Here is a 25140-nt window from a genome sequence, read left to right as displayed (position 1 = left end):
GTGTGTGGAGCAGCTCCATATAAAGAAGACCGGCAATGTGTGTTCTATGCAGCAGCTGCCTATGTCATAAACTCAGATTAGATCATGAAGACTATATTGTGGCCTCCTTGACACCCTACAGTGTAGCAGCGTTCAGTTGCGATGTGTTTCCTCAATTTGAATTATTTGCCTGCCCACACAAATTTACTGTGGATCGCTAGCCGGACCTGAAGCAACTCTACTTGTTTCACTAGATGAAGACTATACTTCACATTCCAGGGCTCCTTGCACAGACCTGCCCCTGCATGAGTGCACAGCTATGGGATACCAGTTCAGAGATTGTTATGCTGTGTCAGTACCTGATCTCCGGTATATAATATCTTGTGAGTCACCATGCTGTGTTCTGATGCAGGGGCAGGTCTGTGCAAGGAGCCCCGGAATGTGAAGCAGTGTCTTCATCTAGTGAAACAAGTAGAGTTGCATCAGGTCCAGCTAGCGATTGTGGCAGGCAAATAATCTAAATTGAGGCATGAAGGTGCGCAGACAGAGAAGGGAGTGGGAAGTCAGGGTTGAGGATCGTTTCTAAGCAAGCAGCATGGGTTGGGAAAGCAATGTGAAAAAATATATACACACACTTCCAATAAGTTTACCAATTCACTTACATGTATAGCATGATAGATTAAAAACTTTAGCACACAGAAAACCTGGGTGTATATTATAATGTCTGTTTAAGCACTGACCTTTTCTGCAATCTGTTACCCTCCCACTTGAGTTCAGGAAGAGAAAAGAAATTGAAAACAGAGGAACGTAGTAACTATTTACACCAAGATGGAACCGAACAGTGACACCTGCAGGTAAACATTAAAAGTGCAGGCAATTTTTTTTTATTTTATTTTTTTGTCACGTCTGGTCTTTCTGCAGACACACTACAGATTCTGCGATGAGATCGCACATTGCACAGTGTTCTGCCTTGGGGCATCGAACAATCAAGCGTTTCATTCAAAATAGTCAACAGGGTCGCAAGAAGCGTGTGGAAAAACCAAGGCGCAAAATAACTGCCCATGAACTGAGAAAAGTCAAGCGTGCAGCTGCCAAGATGCCACCAGTTTGGCCATATTTCAGAGCTGCAACATCACTGGAGTGCCCAAAAGCACAAGGTGTGCAATACTCAGAGACATGGCGAAGGTAAGAAAGGCTGAAAGACGACCACCACTGAACAAGACACACAAGCTGAAACGTCAAGACTGGGCCAAGAAATATCTCAAGACTGATTTTTCTAAGGTTTTATGGACTGATGAAATGAGAGTGAGTCTTGATGGGCCAGATGGATGGGCCCGTGGCTGGATTGGTAAAGGGCAGAGAGCTCCAGTCCGACTCAGACGCAAGCAAGGTGGAGGTGGAGTAATGGTTTGGGCTGGTATCATCAAAGATGAGCTTGTGGGGCCTTTTCGGGTTGAGGATGGAGTCAAGCTCAACTCCCAGTCCTACTGCCAGTTTCTGGAAGACACCTTCTTCAAGCAGTGGTACAGGAAGAAGTCTGTATCCTTCAAGAAAAACATGATTTTCATGCAGGACAATGCTCCATCAGACGCGTCCAAGTACACCACAGCGTGGCTGGCAAGAAAGGGTATAAAAGAAGAAAATCTAATGACATGGCCTCCTTGTTCACCTGTGTGTGTGTGTGTGTGTGTGTGTATACACACACACATTTTTTGACTTTTCAAGCACCATTGAAGTCTATGGGGGAATATGTTAACACGGACATGATGTTTGAAGTTCGGCTTTTTGCGGTCGGCAGGTTAACGCTCGAACAAAAACTTTGAACTTTCAACTTGTAATACGCATCTACCGGATGCGCGTGAAAAGTATTTGTCTAGCGGAGTTAACGCAGGAGGGCAAAATAAAGAATCTCAAAGACCAGAGTAAATTATTTGATTAGCAAAGTTTAATCAAACTTTATAGGTGCTAAACCCAGTTTTGCATCAGTGAATTCTGCCTCACAGCATGTGTTAGGGCTTTCACTCAGGACCTGATTGATTATCAAAGCATCGTGGCAATGGCAATATTTCAAAAAGATATTTGCTATGCAACACACAAAGATCTAGATTTGCACAGATCTTTGTGTGTTGCACTATTATTAGACAAATAGATCTGGCTCCGAAAAGTGCGGATCGCCGCTACCCGCGGCCATTTGGCATTAAATTTACACAAAGAAATGCTAAATATCCAAAAATGCTCATGCCTAGTTATTTATAATTGCATGCTCGGGTTTGAATCATGACAACTTAAAGGGACAGTCAAGTCAAAATCAAACTTTCATGATTCAGATAGGGAATGCAATGTTAAACAACTTTTCAATTCACTTTTATCATCAAATTTGCTTTGTTCTCTTGGTATTCTTTGTTCAAAGCTAAACCTAGGTAGGCTCATATGCTAATTTCTAAGCCCTTGAGGGCTGCCCCTTATTTCAATGCATTTGGCAGTTTTTCACAGCTAGAAGGCGTTATTTCATGTGTGCCATACAGATAACATTGTGACCACACCCATGGAGTTACAAATGAGAGGGCACTGATTGGCTAAAATGCAAGTCGGGGGGGGGGGCGGAGCTGGCCGCAGCTAAGATGGCTGGCTTAGTCCAGAGCTCCTATAGTGGGTTCTTCTGAAAGTTGAAAGAAGACTGATAAAATCAGATATCCAGAACCCTAAACAGCCGGATCTTATGCAAGTTTAAATAGCGGTTCCAGAGATCGCACATTACAACTCCCTCTATTTGACCCGCAAGCCACAGTTAAACCGGTGGCCATTAAGCAAGGCCGTGAACAAACGGAGCTCCACCAACACCACATGGGTAGGAACCCGTAGAGACACAGCACCAATGCCATTTGCAAGCTCTATATATTTTTCTCACACCGGGCAGGCAGCACCGCAACATGGATATGCAGTGTGAAGATGCTGCCAACTCACACATACCACGTTGCTTTACCACTTAACCCCTGCTATCAAAATTTTAAAACGCAAGCCACGGACACTGGGCAGATGGAAGGGGAGTGTGGAGACAGCGGAAGAGGCATGCACACACTCGGCACCAAGGTATGGTGCCAACAGATGTATTGGCCGCGTAGGAGGAGTCATGACTGCTTTACATAAAGGATATGTGCTTTTTTACCACGTTGCTATCTCCTAGACTTTTGTGACTTCACGGCCATTATAAATGCTAGAAATGCCCAGTGTTTGTTCTTAGGGGTGTGGAAAATGTGAGGAGAGTGCTACTGTAGGCAATGTCGTCTAGCTGGGGACAGGGGTACACAGTGTCAACATGAATATTGTTGCCTCCATATTTGGAAAGAGACACAAAAAGTAAAGGTAGCAGTGAACAGGCCGCAAACACGCACCCTGATAGACATATCAGCCTAACACTGGAAGGTGAGGGTAAGACAGCTGCATGATAGTTTACAAACCCAGCTAGAACGGAAATCATTTAAGTGCAAATGTTAAACGATTGCACTATACTGTGGGCACTATAAAGGCTGGAGGGTATCCTGTTTGGAAAACGATGTATGGGGGGGAAAAAAGCCTAATATTTATTTAACTGGAAACCTCCATAGCATATTACGATCTGCCTGAGCATTCTACAGTTTCAAAGAGGCCCGTGAGCTGCTGCACAGTATATCCGCTACAAATCACCTACGCCACACTTACAATATGAGCTCCTACAGAGGACCCACATACCACATGTGACAGGCTTCTAAATAATAATATGCAGTGATATGGTCAAAAGACTTGGGTACTATGAGATAGGAGGGGTTGGATATGAATCCATGGTGCAAACGCCATTAATATTACACCTCTAAATACTGACATGTTTTGCATGCAAGATGGAAGCCCCAGTGAACGGGGAACAGCTGTTGGGCCTCAGTGCAGTGCGGTAGCCACTTATGTCGCACTTACACTTCCTGCACGATACAGAGTGGCGCGGAGCAGATCCTGTGTGTTTGCTTGCCTGGACCAGCCAGATCTCGTACCGCCAGAGATATGAGGACCCAGGGATTGCCTAGTAAACGCCACAGCCCGCAGACACCATAATTACAAATATAACAATGCAGGCATAGGTTTAGACCTAAACTCCGATCCTGAACACTTCACCCTGGCTGCATGGTAGTGGCCCACATTGTACTAGCCCAAGTATCCAATCGGAGTCACACAACATGAGATAGTCTCCTGATCTAGATAAGGATCTCTCCCTACCACTTCAGGGAACTTGGTACTAATAGAGTCTCAGTGTGTACCCCTTAATCACGACTACTGCAGAGTCATAGGCCATGCCCGGGGTCTTAGTTGCTACTACTGGCACATGTGGCTAATATACAACTCCTCTACCCACCATTAGTAACGATCATAAGGAGCATATACCCACAAAGTTAACGGCATTTATAGAGACTTTATTTACATCAGGCTGATTACAACACAGTTATACATGAATATTTCAATCTAGGTACCGAAAGAGCTTTCTCCAAACAAGCAAAATTCTGGTAAACAGAACTTCTCAGATAACTCCTTAAACACCCGATATAGCTTGATGCTTAGTGGGACACTTTGAAATAATAAACTAAGATATGTTTGTTGTTCCTTAGTCCCATGAATAACATACTTCTGCCATTAAACAGTTCATGTGCCGGGGGTTGCTTACAGTTACATATGGAACATTTCTTAATAAGTTATTTAGGTCTTTATGGTCTTGTTTATTTACCCACTATAGATTTGATAAATCCTGTTTGCCCTTTTGCATAGGTGGTTTAATCCTAAACCAGGCACACAGATGACAGTTCACATGTCCTTATATGATGAAATCATAAAGGAAATTTATATTTTGCAAAGGTACACTGTGTAGCACCTATAGAGCGCGTACTAACATGTTTTACAAGGTCCTTTATATATCAGCATTTCTTATGGGGGCTTGGGGGGGGGGGGGGGGGGGCCCACGGGAAACTCTTAACACAGGATCCACTACTTGTGGACTATTTAGACCGCTGTCCTATTGCTTACCATGTATTTTACTGTGTGATTTATATCTATATAATAGTACTGAAAGATGCTCATATGTATAATTCTTTCAATGTCAAAACTACAGCTCCACATAATGTCAATATAGTACACAATTGTTTGTGCTGGGTGCTGCTAGGTGTTGTGTGTGTGTGTGTGCTAGGTGCTGTGTGAGCTAGGTACTTTATGTGCTAGGTGCAGTGTGTGCTAGGTGCAGTGTGTGCTAGGTGCAGTGTGTGCTAGGTGCAGTGTGTGCTAGGTGCAGTGCGTGCTAGGCGCAGTGCGTGCTAGGTTTAATGTTTGCTAGGTACAGCGTGTGCTCAGCAAGGCGGGTGCTGGGTACAGCGTTTGCTAGATATAATGTGTGCCAGGTATACTTTGTGCTAGGTACAGCATGTGCTAGGCACGGCGTGTATTGGATACAGCGTGTGCTAGGCGCAGCGTGTGCTAGGCGCAGCGTGTGCTAGGCAAGGTGGGTGCTAAGTACGGCGTGTGCTAGGTACTATATGTGCTAGGTACAGTGTGTGCTAGGTGCAATGTGTGCTAGGTACAATATGTGCTAGGTTTAACGCGTGCTGGGTACAGCGTGTGCTCAGCAAGGCAGGTGCTGGGTACGGCGTGTGCCAGGTATAATTTGTGTTAGGTACAGCGTGTGCTAGGCACTGCGTGTATTGGATACAGTGTGTGCTAGGCGCAATGTGTGCTAGGTACAGCGTGTGCTAGGTACGGCATGTGCTAGGTACGGCGTGTGCTAGGTGCAGTGCGTGCTAGGTGCAATGTGTGCTAGGTGCACTGTGTGCTAGGTGCACTGTGTGCTAGGCGCAGCGTGTGCTAGGCAAGGTGGGTGCTAGGTACAATGTGTTCTAGGTGCAATGTGTGCTAGGTACAATATGTGCTAGGTTTAACGTGTGCTCAGCAAGGCGGGTGCTGGGTACGGCGTGTGCTAGGTATGTGTGCCAGGTATTATTTGTGCTAGGTACAGCATGTGTTAGGCACTGCGTGTATTGGATACAGTGTGTGCTAGGTACAGTGTGTGCTAGGTACAGCGTGTGCTAGGTACAGCGTGTGCTAGGTACAGCGTGTGCTAGGTACAGCGCGTGATAGGTGCAGCGCGTGATAGGTGCAATGTGTGCTCAGCAAGGCGGGTGCTGGGTACGGTGTGTGCTAGGTACAGCGTTTGCTAGGTATAATGTGTGCCAGTTATAATTTGTGCTGGGTACAGCGTGTGCTAAGCACTGCGTGTATTGGATACAGTGTGTGCTAGGCGAAATGTGTGCTGGGTACAGCGTGTGCTAGGCAAGGTAGATGCTAGGTACGGCGTGTGCTAGGTACAACGGGAGCTAGGTATCATGTGTGCCAGGTATAATGCATGCTAGGTACAGCGTGTGCTAGGTTTCATGGGTGCTAGGTTCAATGTGTGCTAGGTGCAATATGTGTTAAGCTTAATGTGTGCTAGGTACAGCGTGTGCTGGATAAGGCTTGTGCTAGGTATAATGTGTGCCAGGTATAATTTGTGTTAAGTACAGCGTGTGCTAGGTGTGTATTAGATACAAAAAGGGTCGAGTACAGTGTATACTAGGCATAATAATATGTGCTGGGTACAGTGTGTGCTAGGCCCAATGAGTGTTGGATACGGTGGGTGTTAAGTATAGTCTGTGCTGGGTATTTTGTTGACTAGTATGTTGGTAGAACCTACTCCTCGATTGATATGGTCAAACCCATTAATACATTTTACAGTGATTTATCCTAACTTGCTCTTCGGAACATTACATTTAATTTTTGAGTATCACCTCCCCCCCCCCCCCCAATATTTAGAGCCCACGCCAGGGTTCAATCTAGGTGAACTATTTTCACCACAAATCTCTGCAATTTACTTATGGTGTATCAATGTTTTGACAGCTATTGCAACCGGACCTGCGTGTCCGATCCTTTTATTTGTGTACGTTTGAGCAGGGGTCCTGCGTGTCCCCAAATGTTACCTTCCATTCTAAAATCAAATAAAAATTCATTTAAAAAAAAAAAAAAAAAATGCAAGTCTGTCAAAAGAACTAAAATAAGGGGGCAGTCTGCAAAGGCTTAGATACAAGGTAATCAGAGGTAAAAACAGAATTTATGTTTACCTGATAAATTACTTTCTCCAACGGTGTGTCCGGTCCACGGCGTCATCCTTACTTGTGGGGATATTCTCTTCCCCAACAGGAAATGGCAAAGAGCCCAGCAAAGCTGGTCACATGATCCCTCCTAGGCTCCGCCTACCCCAGTCATTCGACCGACGTTAAGGAGGAATATTTGCATAGGAGAAACCATATGAAACCGTGGTGACTGTAGTTAAAGAAAATAAATTATCAGACCTGATTAAAAAACCAGGGCGGGCCGTGGACCGGACACACCGTTGGAGAAAGTAATTTATCAGGTAAACATAAATTCTGTTTTCTCCAACATAGGTGTGTCCGGTCCACGGCGTCATCCTTACTTGTGGGAACCAATACCAAAGCTTTAGGACACGGATGATGGGAGGGAGCAAATCAGGTCACCTAGATGGAAGGCACCACGGCTTGCAAAACCTTTCTCCCAAAAATAGCCTCAGAAGAAGCAAAAGTATCAAACTTGTAAAATTTGGTAAAAGTGTGCAGTGAAGACCAAGTCGCTGCCCTACATATCTGATCAACAGAAGCCTCGTTCTTGAAGGCCCATGTGGAAGCCACAGCCCTAGTGGAATGAGCTGTGATTCTTTCGGGAGGCTGCCGTCCGGCAGTCTCGTAAGCCAATCTGATGATGCTTTTAATCCAAAAAGAGAGAGAGGTAGAAGTTGCTTTTTGACCTCTCCTTTTACCGGAATAAACAACAAACAAGGAAGATGTTTGTCTAAAATCCTTTGTAGCATCTAAATAGAATTTTAGAGCGCGAACAACATCCAAATTGTGCAACAAACGTTCCTTCTTCGAAACTGGTTTCGGACACAGAGAAGGTACGATAATCTCCTGGTTAATGTTTTTGTTAGAAACAACTTTTGGAAGAAAACCAGGTTTAGTACGTAAAACCACCTTATCTGCATGGAACACCAGATAAGGAGGAGAACACTGCAGAGCAGATCATTCTGAAACTCTTCTAGCAGAAGAAATTGCAACCAAAAACAAAACTTTCCAAGATAATAACTTAATATCAACGGAATGTAAGGGTTCAAACGGAACCCCCTGAAGAACTGAAAGAACTAAGTTGAGACTCCAAGGAGGAGTCAAAGGTTTGTAAACAGGCTTGATTCTAACCAGAGCCTGAACAAAGGCTTGAACATCTGGCACAGCTGCCAGCTTTTTATGAAGTAACACAGACAAGGCAGAAATCTGTCCCTTCAGGGAACTTGCAGATAATCCTTTTTCCAATCCTTCTTGAAGGAAGGATAGAATCTTAGGAATCTTAACCTTGTCCCAAGGGAATCCTTTAGATTCACACCAACAGATATATTTTTTCCAAATTTTGTGGTAAATCTTTCTAGTTACAGGCTTTCTGGCCTGAACAAGAGTATCGATAACAGAATCTGAGAACCCTCGCTTCGATAAGATCAAACGTTCAATCTCCAAGCAGTCAGCTGGAGTGAGACCAGATTCGGATGTTCGAACGGACCTTGAACAAGAAGGTCTCGTCTCAAAGGTAGCTTCCATGGTGGAGCCGATGACATATTCACCAGATCTGCATACCAAGTCCTGCGTGGCCACGCAGGAGCTATCAAGATCACCGACGCCCTTTCCTGATTGATCCTGGCTACCAGCCTGGGGATGAGAGGAAACGGCGGGAATACATAAGCTAGTTTGAAGGTCCAAGGTGCTACTAGTGCATCCACTAGAGCCGCCTTGGGATCCCTGGATCTGGACCCGTAGCAAGGAACTTTGAAGTTCTGACGAGAGGCCATCAGATCCATGTCTGGAATGCCCCACAGTTGAGTGACTTGGGCAAAGATTTCCGGATGGAGTTCCCACTCCCCCGGATGCAATGTCTGACGACTCAGAAAATCCGCTTCCCAATTTTCCACTCCTGGGATGTGGATAGCAGACAGGTGGCAGGAGTGAGACTCCGCCCATAGAATGATTTTGGTCACTTCTTCCATCGCCAGGGAACTCCTTGTTCCCCCCTGATGGTTGATGTACGCAACAGTTGTCATGTTGTCTGATTGAAACCGTATGAACTTGGCCCTCGCTAGCTGAGGCCAAGCCTTGAGAGCATTGAATATCGCTCTCAGTTCCAGAATATTTATCGGTAGAAGAGATTCTTCCCGAGACCAAAGACCCTGAGCTTTCAGGGATCCCCAGACCGCGCCCCAGCCCATCAGACTGGCGTCGGTCGTGACAATGACCCACTCTGGTCTGCGGAAGGTCATCCCTTGTGACAGGTTGTCCAGGGACAGCCACCAACGGAGTGAGTCTCTGGTCCTCTGATTTACTTGTATCCTCGGAGACAAGTTTGTATAGTCCCCATTCCACTGACTGAGCATGCACAGTTGTAATGGTCTTAGATGAATGCGCGCAAAAGGAACTATGTCCATTGCCGCTACCATCAAACCTATCACTTCCATGCCCTGCGCTATGGAAGGAAGAGGAACGGAATGAAGTATCCGACAAGAGTCTAGAAGTTTTGTTTTTCTGGCCTCTGTCAGAAAAATCCTCATTTCTAAGGAGTCTATTATTGTCCCCAAGAAGGGAACCCTTGTTGACGGAGATAGAGAACTCTTTTCCACGTTCACTTTCCATCCGTGAGATCTGAGAAAGGCCAGGACAATGTCCGTGTGAGCCTTTGCTTGAGGAAGGGACGACGCTTGAATCAGAATGTCGTCCAAGTAAGGTACTACGGCAATGCCCCTTGGTCTTAGCACAGCTAGAAGGGACCCTAGTACCTTTGTGAAAATCCTTGGAGCAGTGGCTAATCCGAAAGGAAGCGCCACGAACTGGTAATGCTTGTCCAGGAATGCGAACCTTAGGAACCGATGATGTTCCTTGTGGATAGGAATATGTAGATACGCATCCTTTATATCCACCGTGGTCATGAATTGACCTTCCTGGATGGAAGGAAGAATTGTTCGAATGGTTTCCATTTTGAACGATGGAACCTTGAGAAACTTGTTTAAGATCTTGAGATCTAAGATTGGTCTGAACGTTCCCTCTTTTTTGGGAACTATGAACAGATTGGAGTAGAACCCCATCCCTTGTTCTCCTACTGGAACAGGATGAATCACTCCCATTTTTAACAGGTCTTCTACACAACGTAAGAATGCCTGTCTTTTTATGTGGTCTGAAGACAACTGAGACCTGTGGAACCTCCCCCTTGGGGGAAGCCCCTTGAATTCCAGAAGATAACCTTGGGAGACTATTTCTAGCGCCCAAGGATCCAGAACATCTCTTGCCCAAGCCCGAGCGAAGAGAGAGAGTCTGCCCCCCACCAGATCCGGTCCCGGATCGGGGGCCAACATTTCATGCTGTCTTGGTAGCAGTGGCAGGTTTCTTGGCCTGCTTTCCCTTGTTCCAGCCTTGCATTGGTCTCCAAGCTGGCTTGGCTTGAGAAGTATTACCCTCTTGCTTAGAGGACGTAGCACTTTGGGCTGGTCCGTTTCTACGAAAGGGACGAAAATTAGGTTTATTTTTGGCCTTGAAAGGCCGATCCTGAGGAAGGGCATGGCCCTTACCCCCAGTGATATCAGAGATAATCTCTTTCAAGTCAGGGCCAAACAGCGTTTTCCCCCTGAAAGGAATGTTAAGTAGCTTGTTCTTGGAAGACGCATCAGCTGACCAAGATTTCAACCAAAGCGCTCTGCGCGCCACAATAGCAAACCCAGAATTCTTAGCCGCTAACCTAGCCAATTGCAAAGTGGCGTCTAGGGTGAAAGAATTAGCCAATTTGAGAGCATTGATTCTGTCCATAATCTCCTCATAAGGAGGAGAATCACTATCGACCGCCTTTACCAGCTCATCGAACCAGAAACACGCGGCTGTAGCGACAGGGACAATGCATGAAATTGGTTGTAGAAGGTAACCCTGCTGAACAAACATCTTTTTAAGTAAACCTTCTAATTTTTTATCCATAGGATCTTTGAAAGCACAACTATCTTCTATGGGTATAGTGGTGCGTTTGTTTAAAGTGGAAACCGCTCCCTCGACCTTGGGGACTGTCTGCCATAAGTCCTTTCTGGGGTCGACCATAGGAAACAATTTTTTAAATATGGGGGGAGGGACGAAAGGAATACCGGGCCTTTCCCATTCTTTATTTACAATGTCCGCCACCCGCTTGGGTATAGGAAAAGCTTCTGGGAGCCCCGGGACCTCTAGGAACTTGTCCATTTTACATAGTTTCTCTGGGATGACCAACTTGTCACAATCATCCAGAGTGGATAATACCTCCTTAAGCAGAATGCGGAGATGTTCCAACTTAAATTTAAACGTAATCACATCAGGTTCAGCTTGTTGAGAAATGTTCCCTGAATCAGTAATTTCTCCCTCAGACAAAACCTCCCTGGCCCCATCAGACTGGTTTAGGGGCCCTTCAGAACCATTATTATCAGCGTCGTCATGCTCTTCAGTATCTAAAACAGAGCAGTCGCGCTTACGCTGATAAGTGTGCATTTTGGCTAAAATGTTTTTGACAGAATTATCCATTACAGCCGTTAATTGTTGCATAGTAAGGAGTATTGGCGCGCTAGATGTACTAGGGGCCTCCTGAGTGGGCAAGACTCGTGTAGACGAAGGAGGGAATGATGCAGTACCATGCTTACTCCCCTCACTTGAGGAATCATCTTGGGCATCATTGTCATTGTCACATAAATCACATTTATTTAAATGAGAAGGAACTCTGGCTTCCCCACATTCAGAACACAGTCTATCTGGTAGTTCAGACATGTTAAACAGGCATAAACTTGATAACAAAGTACAAAAAACGTTTTAAAATAAAACCGTTACTGTCACTTTAAATTTTAAACTGAACACACTTTATTACTGCAATTGCGAAAAAATATGAAGGAATTGTTCAAAATTCACCAAAATTTCACCACAGTGTCTTAAAGCCTTAAAAGTATTGCACCCCAAATTTGGAAGCTTTAACCCTTAAAATAACGGAACCGGAGCCGTTCTTAACTTTAACCCCTTTACAGTCCCTGGTGTCTGCTTTGCTGAGACCCAACCAAGCCCAAAGGGGAATACGATACCAAATGACGCCTTCAGAAAGTCTTTTCTATGTATCAGAGCTCCTCACACATGCGACTGCATGTCATGCCTTTTAAAAAACAAGTGCGCAACACCGGCGCGAAAATGAGGCTCTGCCTATGATTTGGGAAAGCCCCTAAAGAGAAAGGTGTCTAAAAAAGTGCCTGCCGGTATAAACTTATCAAAATACCCAGATTAAATGATTCCTCAAGGCTAAATATGTGTTAATAATTAATCGATTTAGCCCAGAAAAAGTCTACAGTCTTAATAAGCCCTTGTGAAGCCCTTATTTACAATCTTAATAAACATGGCTTACCGGATCCCATAGGGAAAATGACAGCTTCCAGCATTACATCGTCTTGTTAGAATGTGTCATACCTCAAGCAGCAAGAGACTGCTCACTGTTCCCCCAACTGAAGTTAATTCCTCTCAACAGTCCTGTGTGGAACAGCCATGGATTTTAGTAACGGTTGCTAAAATCATTTTCCTCATACAAACAGAAATCTTCATCTCTTTTCTGTTTCTGAGTAAATAGTACATACCAGCACTATTTTAAAATAACAAACTCTTGATTGAATAATAAAAACTACAGTTAAACACTAAAAAACTCTAAGCCATCTCCGTGGAGATGTTGCCTGTACAACGGCAAAGAGAATGACTGGGGTAGGCGGAGCCTAGGAGGGATCATGTGACCAGCTTTGCTGGGCTCTTTGCCATTTCCTGTTGGGGAAGAGAATATCCCCACAAGTAAGGATGACGCCGTGGACCGGACACACCTATGTTGGAGAAATGTATATTAATATAACCATGTTGGTTATGCAAAACAGGAGAATGGGTAATAAAAGGGATTATCTATCTTTTTAAACAATAACAATTCTGGAGTAGACTGTCCCTTTAATTTTGACTTCTCTGTCCCTTTAATATAATTATCTACTGCTTTTGTTCTCACCTGATATGAGGTACCTGTGATTTTAAAAGATTTTTAAGTTTGACCAGCAAGAAGGCAATTTATCCATCAGATATTTCTGTAACTACCCACATAATTAAATGTAGATTTATCTGCACTACAACATGATTAAACATGCTACACCTAGTATAAAGTTCACTACTGTCACACCTTTTCAATTCCCTGAATATTACAAAATAAATAAAACACAAACAAAAATTATCGACTACAAACCAAACCGTAGTTATTGCAGCCTGTTCATAGTATTCAACTAAAGTTATTAACAAAGTTGAAAGGGAAAAAAAAAAGGGATCTGCTAACCAGCCGGTTGATTTTCATAAGAGCAATAGTAGCTCTATCAAGTGTGAGTACAGAAAGAGAGAGAAAGTAGTGTGTCGATTAACCCCTTGTATACAGAATTACACTATGGGCTGATGATCTAAAGGTCTCTGGGTTGGCAACATTATTAAAGAATGTTCGACAGTACTTCCTTTTTCCTGTTGGAAAGATCTACAGACAGTTTTTACCATGAAAACAGGGTGTCTCGCTAAGGGGCGTATACTGCATTTTCGTATTTTATATGCACGATAAAATGTAAAAAATCTTACAAAACTAATCATTTAACCATTCACACAAAAATATGCAGGGAAAAAAATGTATTGTTAAGGTGCATAAAAAACATTTAACCAAATTCTTCACCAAAAATCATATTTTATCAAATACATAATTTATGTAAATTACACAGGAACAAATCCTATTAAATATGCACATAATAAATCGTAATTTAAAGGGACATCAAACCCAACAAATTTATTTCATGATTCAGATAGAGAATACAATTTTAAACCACTTTCTAATTTACTTCTATTATCTAATCTGTGTTATTCTCTTTGTATCATTTGTTGAAGGAGCAGCAATGCACTACTGGTTTCTAACTGAACACATGGGTGAGCCAATAACAATCAGATTATATATGCAGCCACCAATCAGCTGCTAGAGCCTAGGTTCTCTGTGGCACATGAACTTGCTTAGATAAACATTTCAGCAAAGGATAACAAGAGAAAGAAGCAAATTAAATAATAGAAGTAAATTGGAAAGTTGTTTGAAATTGTATTCTCGATATAAATCATGAAAGAAAAAGTACACTGGATGCACAAAAAACAAACAGAAATTTGTACTTTTAAAGGTACATGAAACCCAAAAATTTTCTTTCACGATTCAGATAGAAAAGTAAATTAGAAATTTGTTTAAAATTGTATTCATCTAATCTGTTTCATTCTCTTGGTATCATGTGTGGAAGGAGCAGCAATGCACTACTGGTTTCTAACTGAACACATTGGTGAGCCAATCACAATATATATATATATATATATATATATATATATACAGCCACCAATCAACAGCTTGAATTTAGGTTCTCTGCTGCTCCTGAGCTTGCCTAGATAAACATTTCAGAAAATAACAAGAGAAGGAAGCAAATTAAATAAAAGTAAATTAGAAAGTTGTTTAAAATGAAATAGATCCCCTAGAGGAAGACCATGGTATTCAAATAGGCAATACTCTCTTCACATCCCTCTGACATTCACTGCACTCTGAGAGGAAAACCGGGCTTCAGCCTGCTGCAAAGCGCATATCAACGTAGAAATCTAGCACAAACTTACTTCACCACCTCCATGGGAGGCAAAGTTTGTAAAACTGAATTGTGGGTGTGGTGAGGGGTGTATTTATAGGCATTTTAAGGTTTGGGAAACTTTGCCCCTCCTCGTAGGAATGTATATCCCATACGTCACTAGCTCATGGACTCTTGCCAATTACATGAAAGAAATTGTATTCTCTATCTGAATCATGAAAGAAATTTTTTGGGTTTCATGCCTCTTTAAGTACAAAATACAAAGCGTAATTATACGTAAAACGTGCTGAGCATTGTCTCTGTAATCCCAGCGTAATTCTATAAAGATCTCACAGTTTTTTTCCTCGTAAGCTAAAAGGTGGTGAGCTTTCCTCAAAACAATTTGCCTGTTCTTGTACTGGAAAAAGCTCAGTCTTATAAATAGGTTTTAAATAATTTAGCTAGTTAAAGGAATATTAAAAAGTACTAATTTAGTACCAACAATTATTATTTTACTTTAGAATACAGTAAACAAACAGATTTTGTTAAAAGAAATTCTCAATCTAGCCCCTGGCCACAGCTAAACAAGCAGGTCACATGATTCTTACAGCACAACAGAAGCCCTATATTGATCATGGGCAATAAACTGACTGGAGCTATTTAATGCTGTCTCCTAGCAACGCTTCAAAAGAAACACTATACCTTTGCCTTCCTGTTGAGGCCTCCTCTTCCTTGAGGAGCTGGGAGAGAAAGTAAAAAAGACACTGCAGAAAACAAAAATGTATGCTTACCTGATAAATGTATTTATTTCTAGACATGATGAGTCCACGGAATCGCCAATTACTGCTGGGAATATCAATCCTGGCCAGCAGGAGGAGGCAAAGAGCAACACAGCAAAACTGTTATATGTCACTTCCCTTCCCACAAACGAAATAACACAAGATGTAGAGGTGCCTGAGGTTTATATAAAAAAAAACTGTCTGAAATAAATAAGGGTGGGCTGTGGACTCACCGTGTTTAGAAATAAATACATTTATCAGGAAAGCATAAATTTTGTTTTCTTTCTTAAGACACGGTGAGTCAACGGAATCAACAATTACTGTTGGGAATCAATACTCAAGCTAGAGGACACTGATGATTAGGGAGGGATAAGACAGGTAACAGAAGGCACCACCACCGCTTGAAGCACCTTTCTCCCAAAGGAAGCCAAAGCAAAAGTATCAAATTTATAAAAGTTTGAAAAAGTGTGCAAAGGAGATCAAGTCGCAGCCTTGCAAATCTGTTCTACAGAGGCCTCATTCTTGAAGCCCAAGAAGAAGAAAGAGCCCTAGTGGAATGAGCTGTGATTCTCTCAGTCGGTGGACTGCTGTCCAGCAGTCTCATATGCCAAACGAAAAATACTTCTCAACCAAAGAGAAATAAAAGTGGCAGTGGTCTTCTGACCCTTGCGTTTCCCAGAAGAACACACAAACAATACTAAGAACTGGTGAAAATCCTTATTCTCCTGCAAATAAAATTTAAGAGCCCGCACAACATCCAGGTTGTGTAACAAACGTTCCTTATAAAAAGAAGGATTAGGACAGAGAGAAGGAACAACAATTTCCTGATTAATATTCCTGTCCAAAACAACCTTAGGAAGAAAACCAAACCTGGTACGAAGAACTGCCTTATCTGCATGAAAAATGAGATAAGGAGAATCCCTCTGCAAAGCTGAGAGTTCCGAAACCCTCCGAGCAGAAGAGAAAGCAGTAAGAAACAAAACCTTCCAAGATAACAACTTAATATCTATGGAATGCACTGTCTCAAACAGTGCCTGTTGCAAAACTCTAAAAACAAAGTTAAGGCTCCAAGGTGGAGCAACAGACACACAGGCCTGAATCTGACCAAGGCCTGACCAAAAAATTGCACATCTGGCAAGTCCGCCAGATGCTTATGCAGCAAAAATAGATGATGCAGAAATCTGACCCTTCAGAAAACTGACAAAACTCCAGACCTTCCTGAAGAAAGGGCAAAATCCAAAGAATCCTGACCCTACTCCTAGAGTAGCCTACGGATTCACACCATAAGGACATTTACAACATATCTTATGGTAAATGTTTCAGGTAACAGGCTAAAAGCCTGAAACATGGTCTCAATGACCGACACAGAAAAACCCACGCTTAAACCGAACTAAGCGTCCAATCTCCAAGCAGTCAAAATGATATTTGGGAGAAGGTCCTTCCTCAGAGGCAATCACCAAGGAGAGAGAGACAATATCTCCACTAAGTCTGCATACCCAATCATGTGAAGCCACGCAGGAGCTACCAAAATTACTGATGTTCTCAACTGTTTGACACGCGTAAAGACTCCTGGAAGGAAGCCAACAGAGGAAACAGGGATGCAAAATTGAAATCCCAGGAAAAGCCACCAGAACATCCATCAGAACGGTCTGCGGATCACCAGACCTTGACCCGTATCTTGGAAGCTTAGCGTTCTGCCGAAACGCCCTCAAAGCCAACTCCGGAAACCTCCCCAATTGAGGGTTTATCCGGAGAACACCTCCGGATGTAGAGTCCCACTCCCCAGATGAAATATCTGTCTGTTCAGAAATCCGATTCCCAGATGTCCACCCCTGGAAATTGATGACAAACAGCAATCGTGAGCTTTCGCCCACAGACAATCCAAGTCACCTCCTATGAATAAGGAACTTTGAGTTCCTCTGGATTACATAATGTCCATGCACTGCATAGGTTAACTGGATTCTGGAGTGGTGGGATCCGAACCCATGTCTCCAAGGAGACTGGAGGTTTAATCCAGCATGGCCACTGATGTAAGCCACTGAGGTGACCTTGTCCGACTGGAACCAAGCTAAGGACGACTGAGGCAAAGCCCTCAGAAAATTGTGAATCTCTTTGAACTTCAAGATGTTAAAGAGGAAGGCAGACACTTCCATGTCTTAAATACATCCCAGACTGCTTCCCAGCCCAGCAGCCTGGCGTCCGTGGTCACATCACCCAAGAATGACTCCAAAAGCACGCGCCCCGAGACAGATACTTCTGAAAAACCACCACAGGAGAAAGTGTCTTGATGATTGATCTAGATTTATCTCCTGAGACAGCTCCAAAAGATCTCCATTGTATGGAAAATAGTAAAAAGGGAATGATGTCAATGGAAACCATCAGACCAATTCCCTCCATACATAGAGTCACTGAAAAGTGAAGGGAAAATCAACTGCAGCTAGATTCAAAATCTCAAACCCTCTGGTTGAAAGATGGTTAAGCTATCAACCGGACCATTAGAGCTTGCTGTTGGCCGAACAGTAGACAGCAGAGAGAGGAAAATGAATAAATCCTTGATTAGCTGACCTCTGATAGAATCTTCTCCTAGATAGAGAATCTATTAAGGTCCCCCCAAAAAAAATCACCCTTGTGGATGGAACAAGGGAACTCTTCTCCAGATTCATTTCCCATCCATGGGAAAGTAGATTGGACAAGATCTCCTGAAAGAGAGTTTTCTCAAAGAAAGGATGATACCTGAACCATATGTTGTCCAGAAAGCACCCTTGCAATACCCCAAGACCTAAAAAATCTTTCTAAGAAGATGAAACTCAGAGACTTGGGAAGATCCCGATCATGGGAATTATAAACACACATCCTTCAGGTCTATGTTCATTATGAACAGGCCCACTTGCAGCAAAGAAGAATGGATACTACTTTGAAAGGCAGAACCTGAGAAACTTGAGGTAAATACCTAGATCCCGTTCCCAGACTGGGACTGGGACTATCATTCCCAGAAAAGGTCCTAAACCCAGTTCAAGGAATGCTTCTCACCATACCTGAATTGCAGATACTCCAGAAGGCGAAATCTACCCCTGGGAGGAATCTTAGAATGGACTAAGTTTGGTTGGCTTCCCAAAGACATGACCGACCCTGCAGAAATAGGAAAAGGAAAACTTTCCTTTAGTCTACTCTCTTGACGGGTGATATTTCCCCTGTAAAGTCAGAGGATAATTCCCCAACAAGGTCTTATCCTTGAAAAGAAACGCCAGAAGTTTGTATTAGGAGAAAACATAAAATAAGAACCTGCAACTGCAGAACTAGAAACCTAGGCTGTACCACTAAGCCGCAGGTAAGCTTCTCAGCTGATTTCCAAGATTTCAGCCACAATCCTGACTGGCAAGCACAGCAAGTCTAATAAGACAAGGCATTGCTCTAAATGAACAATTAAACCTCCAGCTTCTTATCATGGATCCGTAAAGGAGCAGCTACCCTCCATAGGGATCAAAGTTCTCTGAGCCATAGTAGAAAAGCTCCCTTCTACTTAAGCCACCATGCATTTTAATGGAGTCCTCATAGGAAGATACATCATAGAAATGATAAAGTTCACAAAACTTTCAAAAGGTTGACAACGACAGGGAATCTATGTCAAGTAGCAAAAACCTCCTTTAACAGTACACGAGGTGTGCAAGCATACATCTGAAAGAGATGACTTCAGCATCAGATGAAGGAATTATATTGTCCAAATCTGAGATTTCACCCTCAGAAATTACCGGCGAATCTTCCCCACCAGACTGAGGAGAGAGAAAAAACCTGCGTAGCAGAAACCTTACTATCTAAACTTTAAATGTCCACTTGCATTTTCCCTATAGGAAGGAAAAACAAACCATGCTGCAAATACCACATAGGATACCTGAGGCTAATTCTGTATGCAAATACACTCCTCCTGGAGATTGTGAGGAACCACAGGGCACTGCATGTGACGCCATAGAAGCTTGGGACGTTTAAGGAGAAACTGTGGCGTAGCCAGAACAGTATCATCCTGGGAGGAATAAGCCTCATAGGGCAACATCTATCTGTACTATTAAATCGCTCTTGCTAAACATACAGCACAGAAAATAAATATTTTAATCTCAAAAAGATCTAAATGTGATGGACAGATCATACAGAACCACAATAGTTCCTCCAGAGCCTTAATTTTGAACATAGGAACAGGCTTTTATCCAAACTGAACATAAACCCCCATAAATAAATGATAACTCTTTAATATATATCAGGGAGAAGTATCATATCTCAAAATATATAGCTCTTAAGAAGTTCAAATCTCTAACCTATCCCAGGCAAGAGAATTACTATTAGGCTAGCAAAGAATTTATAACAAATTCAATAAGACAGGGATGAGAAGAAAAACTGTGCTATTCCCATCAGAAAAACATCAATAGTATGCTTACTAAGCTGTTACATAGGTTTAAAGAAAAAATAAAATTTCAAACATTTAATAAATCCAGCTACTGTCGCTTTAAGAAGTCTCTAGCAGAGCGAGGATATCGTATTCTCAGTTTTCTATCCACCGCAGTAAGAAAACTCAGAGACCTCAGCACTCTAACTAATGTTACTAAACAATAACTTAAAAAGGCTAGACATGGCATATAAATTTCCTGTATACAACTCCTAGATGTCAGCAGAGAAAAAGACACGCTCCGCTTTAGAAACTGTAAGCGGGTCACATGACCTCTCACTGGAATGGAGCAGTAGAAAATAAATGCACGCTCTAACTCCCCTGTTGAGGAAAACAAAAGTTTACAACGGATCGTATAACCGAACCTGTGTCAATAAAAATTTCCAAAGCGAGTACACTATTTAGAAGCCAAATTAACAGCATTGGCTTAGAAAACAAAGGGAATGCTTTATTACTAAAGAGCCTAACCGGAACCTAAACAAAGTGAATCCACTCATTTTAACATACAGACTTTCCACATGAAATAATAAAGAGCCCAAAAATGTTTTAACCCCTTCACCTGAAGAGATTAAACAGTCTCAGTCACAAAGTGCAGTGCCTGCTCCATGCCCAATTCAACCCTCACTAAAGGGACACTCAGGTTAAATTAAATTTTCATGATTCAGATACAGCATGTAATTTTAAACAACTTTCCAATTTACTTCCATTAAAAAAAAATGTGCACAGTCTTTTATATTTACAATTTGTGAGTCACCAGATCCTACTGAGCATGTGCAAGAATTCACTATATGTATATGCATTTGTGATTGGCTGATTGCTATCACATGGTACAAGGGGAGTGGAAATATACATAACTTTGAAATTTGTTATAAAAAATCAACTACTCATTTGAAGTTCAGACTAAGTGCTATTGCATTGTCTTGTTATCTTGCATCTGTTGATTATGCAAATCTAATGTGTTGACTGGTCCTTAAGGATTATATTGTCTCTTAATATTTTCAGTTATGCAGGATCAATTTCTTAAAGTGCATAATCTCCCCACCTGAAAGAAAAAAGCACTTACCTGCTACATCTGCTGTCCGGCATTTAGACAGCTCACTAGGTATGCAAGGACACAGTTCCTCACAGAGACCTGTGGAAAAGAAAGGACAGAGTCACCAGCTCTGACTTTCTATACCAGGGCAGCAGAATGTTAGGAAAAACATAGCAAGGCCCACCTTACAAGTCCCTAACTGCTTGAAAGCTACCACAACCCTTACTGAAGAGACTGACGTGGAATACAGCTAGACCCAAAAACTTGCTTGTAGAAAATTCAGTTTTTCTTCAGACAACAAAAACTTCACCTTCTCCATGAACAGAGGCAAAGAGAATGACTGGGGATTGTGGGAAGGGAAGTGACATAACAGCTTTGCTGTGGTGCTCTTTGTCCCCATCAGTAATTGATGATTCTGTGGACTCACCGTGTCTTAAGAAAGAAATTAAGTTTAAACAAGGATTTAAAGGTAAAATCCTTTTAAAATGTTGAAATACATATTGCAATGATTTCTATTTAGTGTAAGCCACTGCTAAGTGCTTTGTTGTTACTACAATAAAAAAAAAGACTTTAACATCCCTTTAATTTTTAACTTGACTGTTCCAAAATTACCTGGAGTATCCTCAAGGTTACAAAATGCATAAATAAGTCTACCACTTACCCAATATCTGTTAGAGGCGCCTTTCCCTTTTCCCGCTTGTAACAAATATAGAGCTCATTGCTTGTTAAGCTCCCGTGGTTCAGATTTGCCTGCAAGCCATTTGGTGTTAGTTCAATGCTGGTATATCCCTCAGGCACACATTCACCAAGTGTCCTGTCAATTACAGCAATATCAGTGATGGGAGCTTTTGGACCCCCTGCCTTGGTCTCCATACGGCTCATCTCATGATCCAAAAGCTTGGAGGTATCAGTCAGTCCTGCCACCACAAAGTAGTCTGCAACCCTGGGTCCTTTGTCCTCCATGTCTGCTGCAGGTCACCTGGAGAAGAAAGTTATATTATTTATTCACAAGTACAATAAAACAACTGGTTTCAGATTTTTTACTTTTCTCTTTTAGCATATCCAATACACATTTTCAGTAAAAACCTAAACCGTTACTAAGTTGCTTATTATAATTACACACACACATGTGTGTGTGTGTATGTATATCTATATATATATATATATATATATATATATATATATATATATATATATATATATATATCTATATATCTCTATATCTATATATATATATATTTATTTATTTATTTTATATCATGCTAAGGTAGACATGATCAGAAATAACTTTGGGACCATTATATAAACTAAGTAGGGCCTCACTGAAGAAAGCATCATAATAGGAAAAAAACATAATATTTAGCTAATAACAAATATAACTAAGTGTAACATAATACAACTAGAATTACCAATGTAAACCAGAATAAGAAATCATTTAATGGAGTTATTCTTGTCTGGACTGCTGCAGTTCACACCACGCTGTGGGAGTTGTCATTATCAGCCAGTGAGCAATCTGTCCCTAAGCATGACTTCTGCATAAACAATGCATTTTGTGTGGTACAGGTACATATTCTCAAATCTCAAAACTACAAAATAAAAATGTTTTAATTAATATTTTTTTTTTTTTTTTAAATAAAATTATCAGAAAACATAATTTATGCTTACCTGATAAATTTATTTCTCTTGTAGTGTATCCAGTCCACAGATCATCCATTACTTGTGGGATATTCTCCTTCCCAACAGGAAGTTGCAAGAGGATCACCCACAGCAGAGCTGCTATATAGCTCCTCCCCTCACTGCCATATCCAGTCATTCGACCGAAACAAGCCGAGAAAGGAGAAACCATAGGGTGCAGTGGTGACTGTAGTTTAATTAAAATACACTACAAGAGAAATAAATTTATCAGGTAAGCATAAATTATGTTTTCTCTTGTTAAGTGTATCCAGTCCACGGATCATCCATTACTTGTGGTATACCAATACCAAAGCTAAAGTACACGGATGATGGGAGGGACAAGGCAGGAACTTAAACGGAAGGAACCACTGCCTGTAGAACCTTTCTCCCAAAAAGAGCCTCCGAAGAAGCAAAAGTATCAAATTTGTAAAATTTGGAAAAAGTATGAAGCGAAGACCAAGTTGCAGCCTTGCAAATCTGTTCAGCAGAGGCCTCATTTTTAAAGGCCCAGGTGGAAGCCACAGCTCTAGTAGAATGAGCTGTAATCCTTTCAGGAGGCTGCTGTCCAGCAGTCTCATAGGCTAAACGGATTATACTCCGAAGCCAAAAAGAAAGAGAGGTTGCCGAGGCCTTCTGACCTCTCCTCTGTCCAGAGTAAACAACAAACAGGTTAGATGTTTGGCGAAAATCTTTAGTAGCCTGTGTGTAAAACTTCAAGGCACGGACTATGTCTAGATTATGCAAAAGACGTTCCTTCTTTGAAGGATTAGGACATAATGATGGAACAACAATCTCTTGATTGATATTCTTGTTAGAAACCACCTTAAGTAAAAACCCAGGTTTTGTACGCAGAACAACTTTATCTGAATGAAAGATCAGATAAGGAGAATCACAATGTAAGGCAGATAACTCCGAGACTCTTCGAGCTGAGGAAATAGCCATCAGAAAAAGAACTTTCCATGAAAGAAGTTTGATATCAATAGAATGAAGGGGTTCAAACGGAACCCCTTGAAGAACTTTAAGAACCAAGTTCAAGCTCCATGGAGGAGCAACAGGTTTAAACACAGGCTTAATTCTAACTAAAGCCTGACAAAATGCCTGAACGTCTGGAACTTCTGCCAGACGCTTGTGTTAAAGAATAGACAGAGCAGAAATCTGTCCCTTTAAAGAACTAGCTGATAATCCTTTGTCCAAACCCTCTTGGAGGAAGGACAATATCCTAGGAATCCTAACCCTACTCCATGAGTAATTCTTGGATTCACACCAATAAAGATAGTTACGCCATATCTTGTGGTAAATTTTCCCGGTGACAGGCTTTCGTGCCTGTATTAGGGTATCAATTACTGACTCGGAGAAGCCACGCTTTGATAGGATCAAGCGTTCAATCTCCATGCAGTCAGTCTCAGAGAAAGTAGATTCGGATGATTGAAAGGACCTTGTATTAGAAGGTCTTATTTCAGAGGCAGAATCCATGGTCGAAAGGATGACATGTCCACTAGGTCTGCATACCAGGTCCTGCGTGGCCACGCAGGCGCTATCAATATCACCGATGCTCTTTCCTGTTTGATTTTGGCAATCAGACGAGGGAGCAGAGGAAACGGTGGAAACACATAAGCCAGGTTGAAGAACCAAGGCGCTGCTAGAGCATCTATCAGTGCCGCTTCTGGGTCCCTGGACCCGTAACAAGGAAGCTTGGCGTTCTGGCGAGACGCCATGAGATCCAATTCTGGTTTGCCCCAACGGAGAACCAATTGAGCAAACACCTCCGGATGGAGTTCCCATTCCCCCGGATGAAAAGTCTGACGACTTAGAAAATCCGCCTCCCAGTTCTCTACACCTGGGATATGGATCGCTGACAGGTGGCAAGAGTGAGTCTCTGCCCAGCGAATTATCTTGGAGACTTCTGACATCGCTAGGGAACTCCTGGTTCCCCCTTGATGGTTGATGTAAGCCACAGTCGTGATGTTGTCCGACTGAAATCGGATGAACCTCAGTGTTGCTAGCTGAGGCCAAGCCAGAAGAGCATTGAATATTGCTCTTAACTCCAGAATATTTATTGGGAGGAGATTCTCCTCCTGAGTCCATGAACCCTGAGCCTTCAGGGAGTTCCAGACTGCACCCCAACCTAGAAGGCTGGCATCTGTTGTTACAATTGTCCAATCTGGTCTGCGAAAGGTCATACCCTTGGACAGATGGGCCAGAGATAACCACCAGAGAAGAGAATCTCTGGTTTCCTGATCCAGATTTAGTAGAGGGGACAAATCTGTGTAATCCCCATTCCACTGACTGAGCATGCATAATTGCAGCGGTCTGAGATGCAGGCTACCATTAAGCCGATTACTTCCATGCACTGAGCCACCGTGGGGCGCGGAATGGAGTGAAGAACACGGCAAGCATTTAGACGTTTTGATAACCTGGACTCCGTCAGGTAAATTTTCATTTCTACAGAATCTATTAGAGTCCC

At 42.4% G+C, this 25140-nt stretch overlaps 1 protein-coding gene across 1 annotated transcript in view; it reads right to left on the bottom strand.

Annotated features, from left to right (window-relative positions):
- LOC128649398 (DENN domain-containing protein 4C-like) overlaps window positions 1-25140 on the bottom strand; it is a 212898-nt gene that overhangs the window by 89664 nt on the left and 98094 nt on the right. The window contains exon 2 of the mRNA XM_053702650.1: window positions 21664-21981. Coding sequence (XP_053558625.1) covers window positions 21664-21965 — 302 coding nt within the window. The 5' untranslated portion in view covers window positions 21966-21981. The remainder of the gene's footprint in view (window positions 1-21663; window positions 21982-25140) is intronic.

This window comes from Bombina bombina, chromosome 2, assembly GCF_027579735.1.
Source record: "Bombina bombina isolate aBomBom1 chromosome 2, aBomBom1.pri, whole genome shotgun sequence".
NCBI classification, from domain to species: domain Eukaryota; kingdom Metazoa; phylum Chordata; class Amphibia; order Anura; family Bombinatoridae; genus Bombina; species Bombina bombina.
Note: the sequence above shows the minus strand (reverse complement) of the source record. Positions and strands in the feature narration are given on the sequence as shown.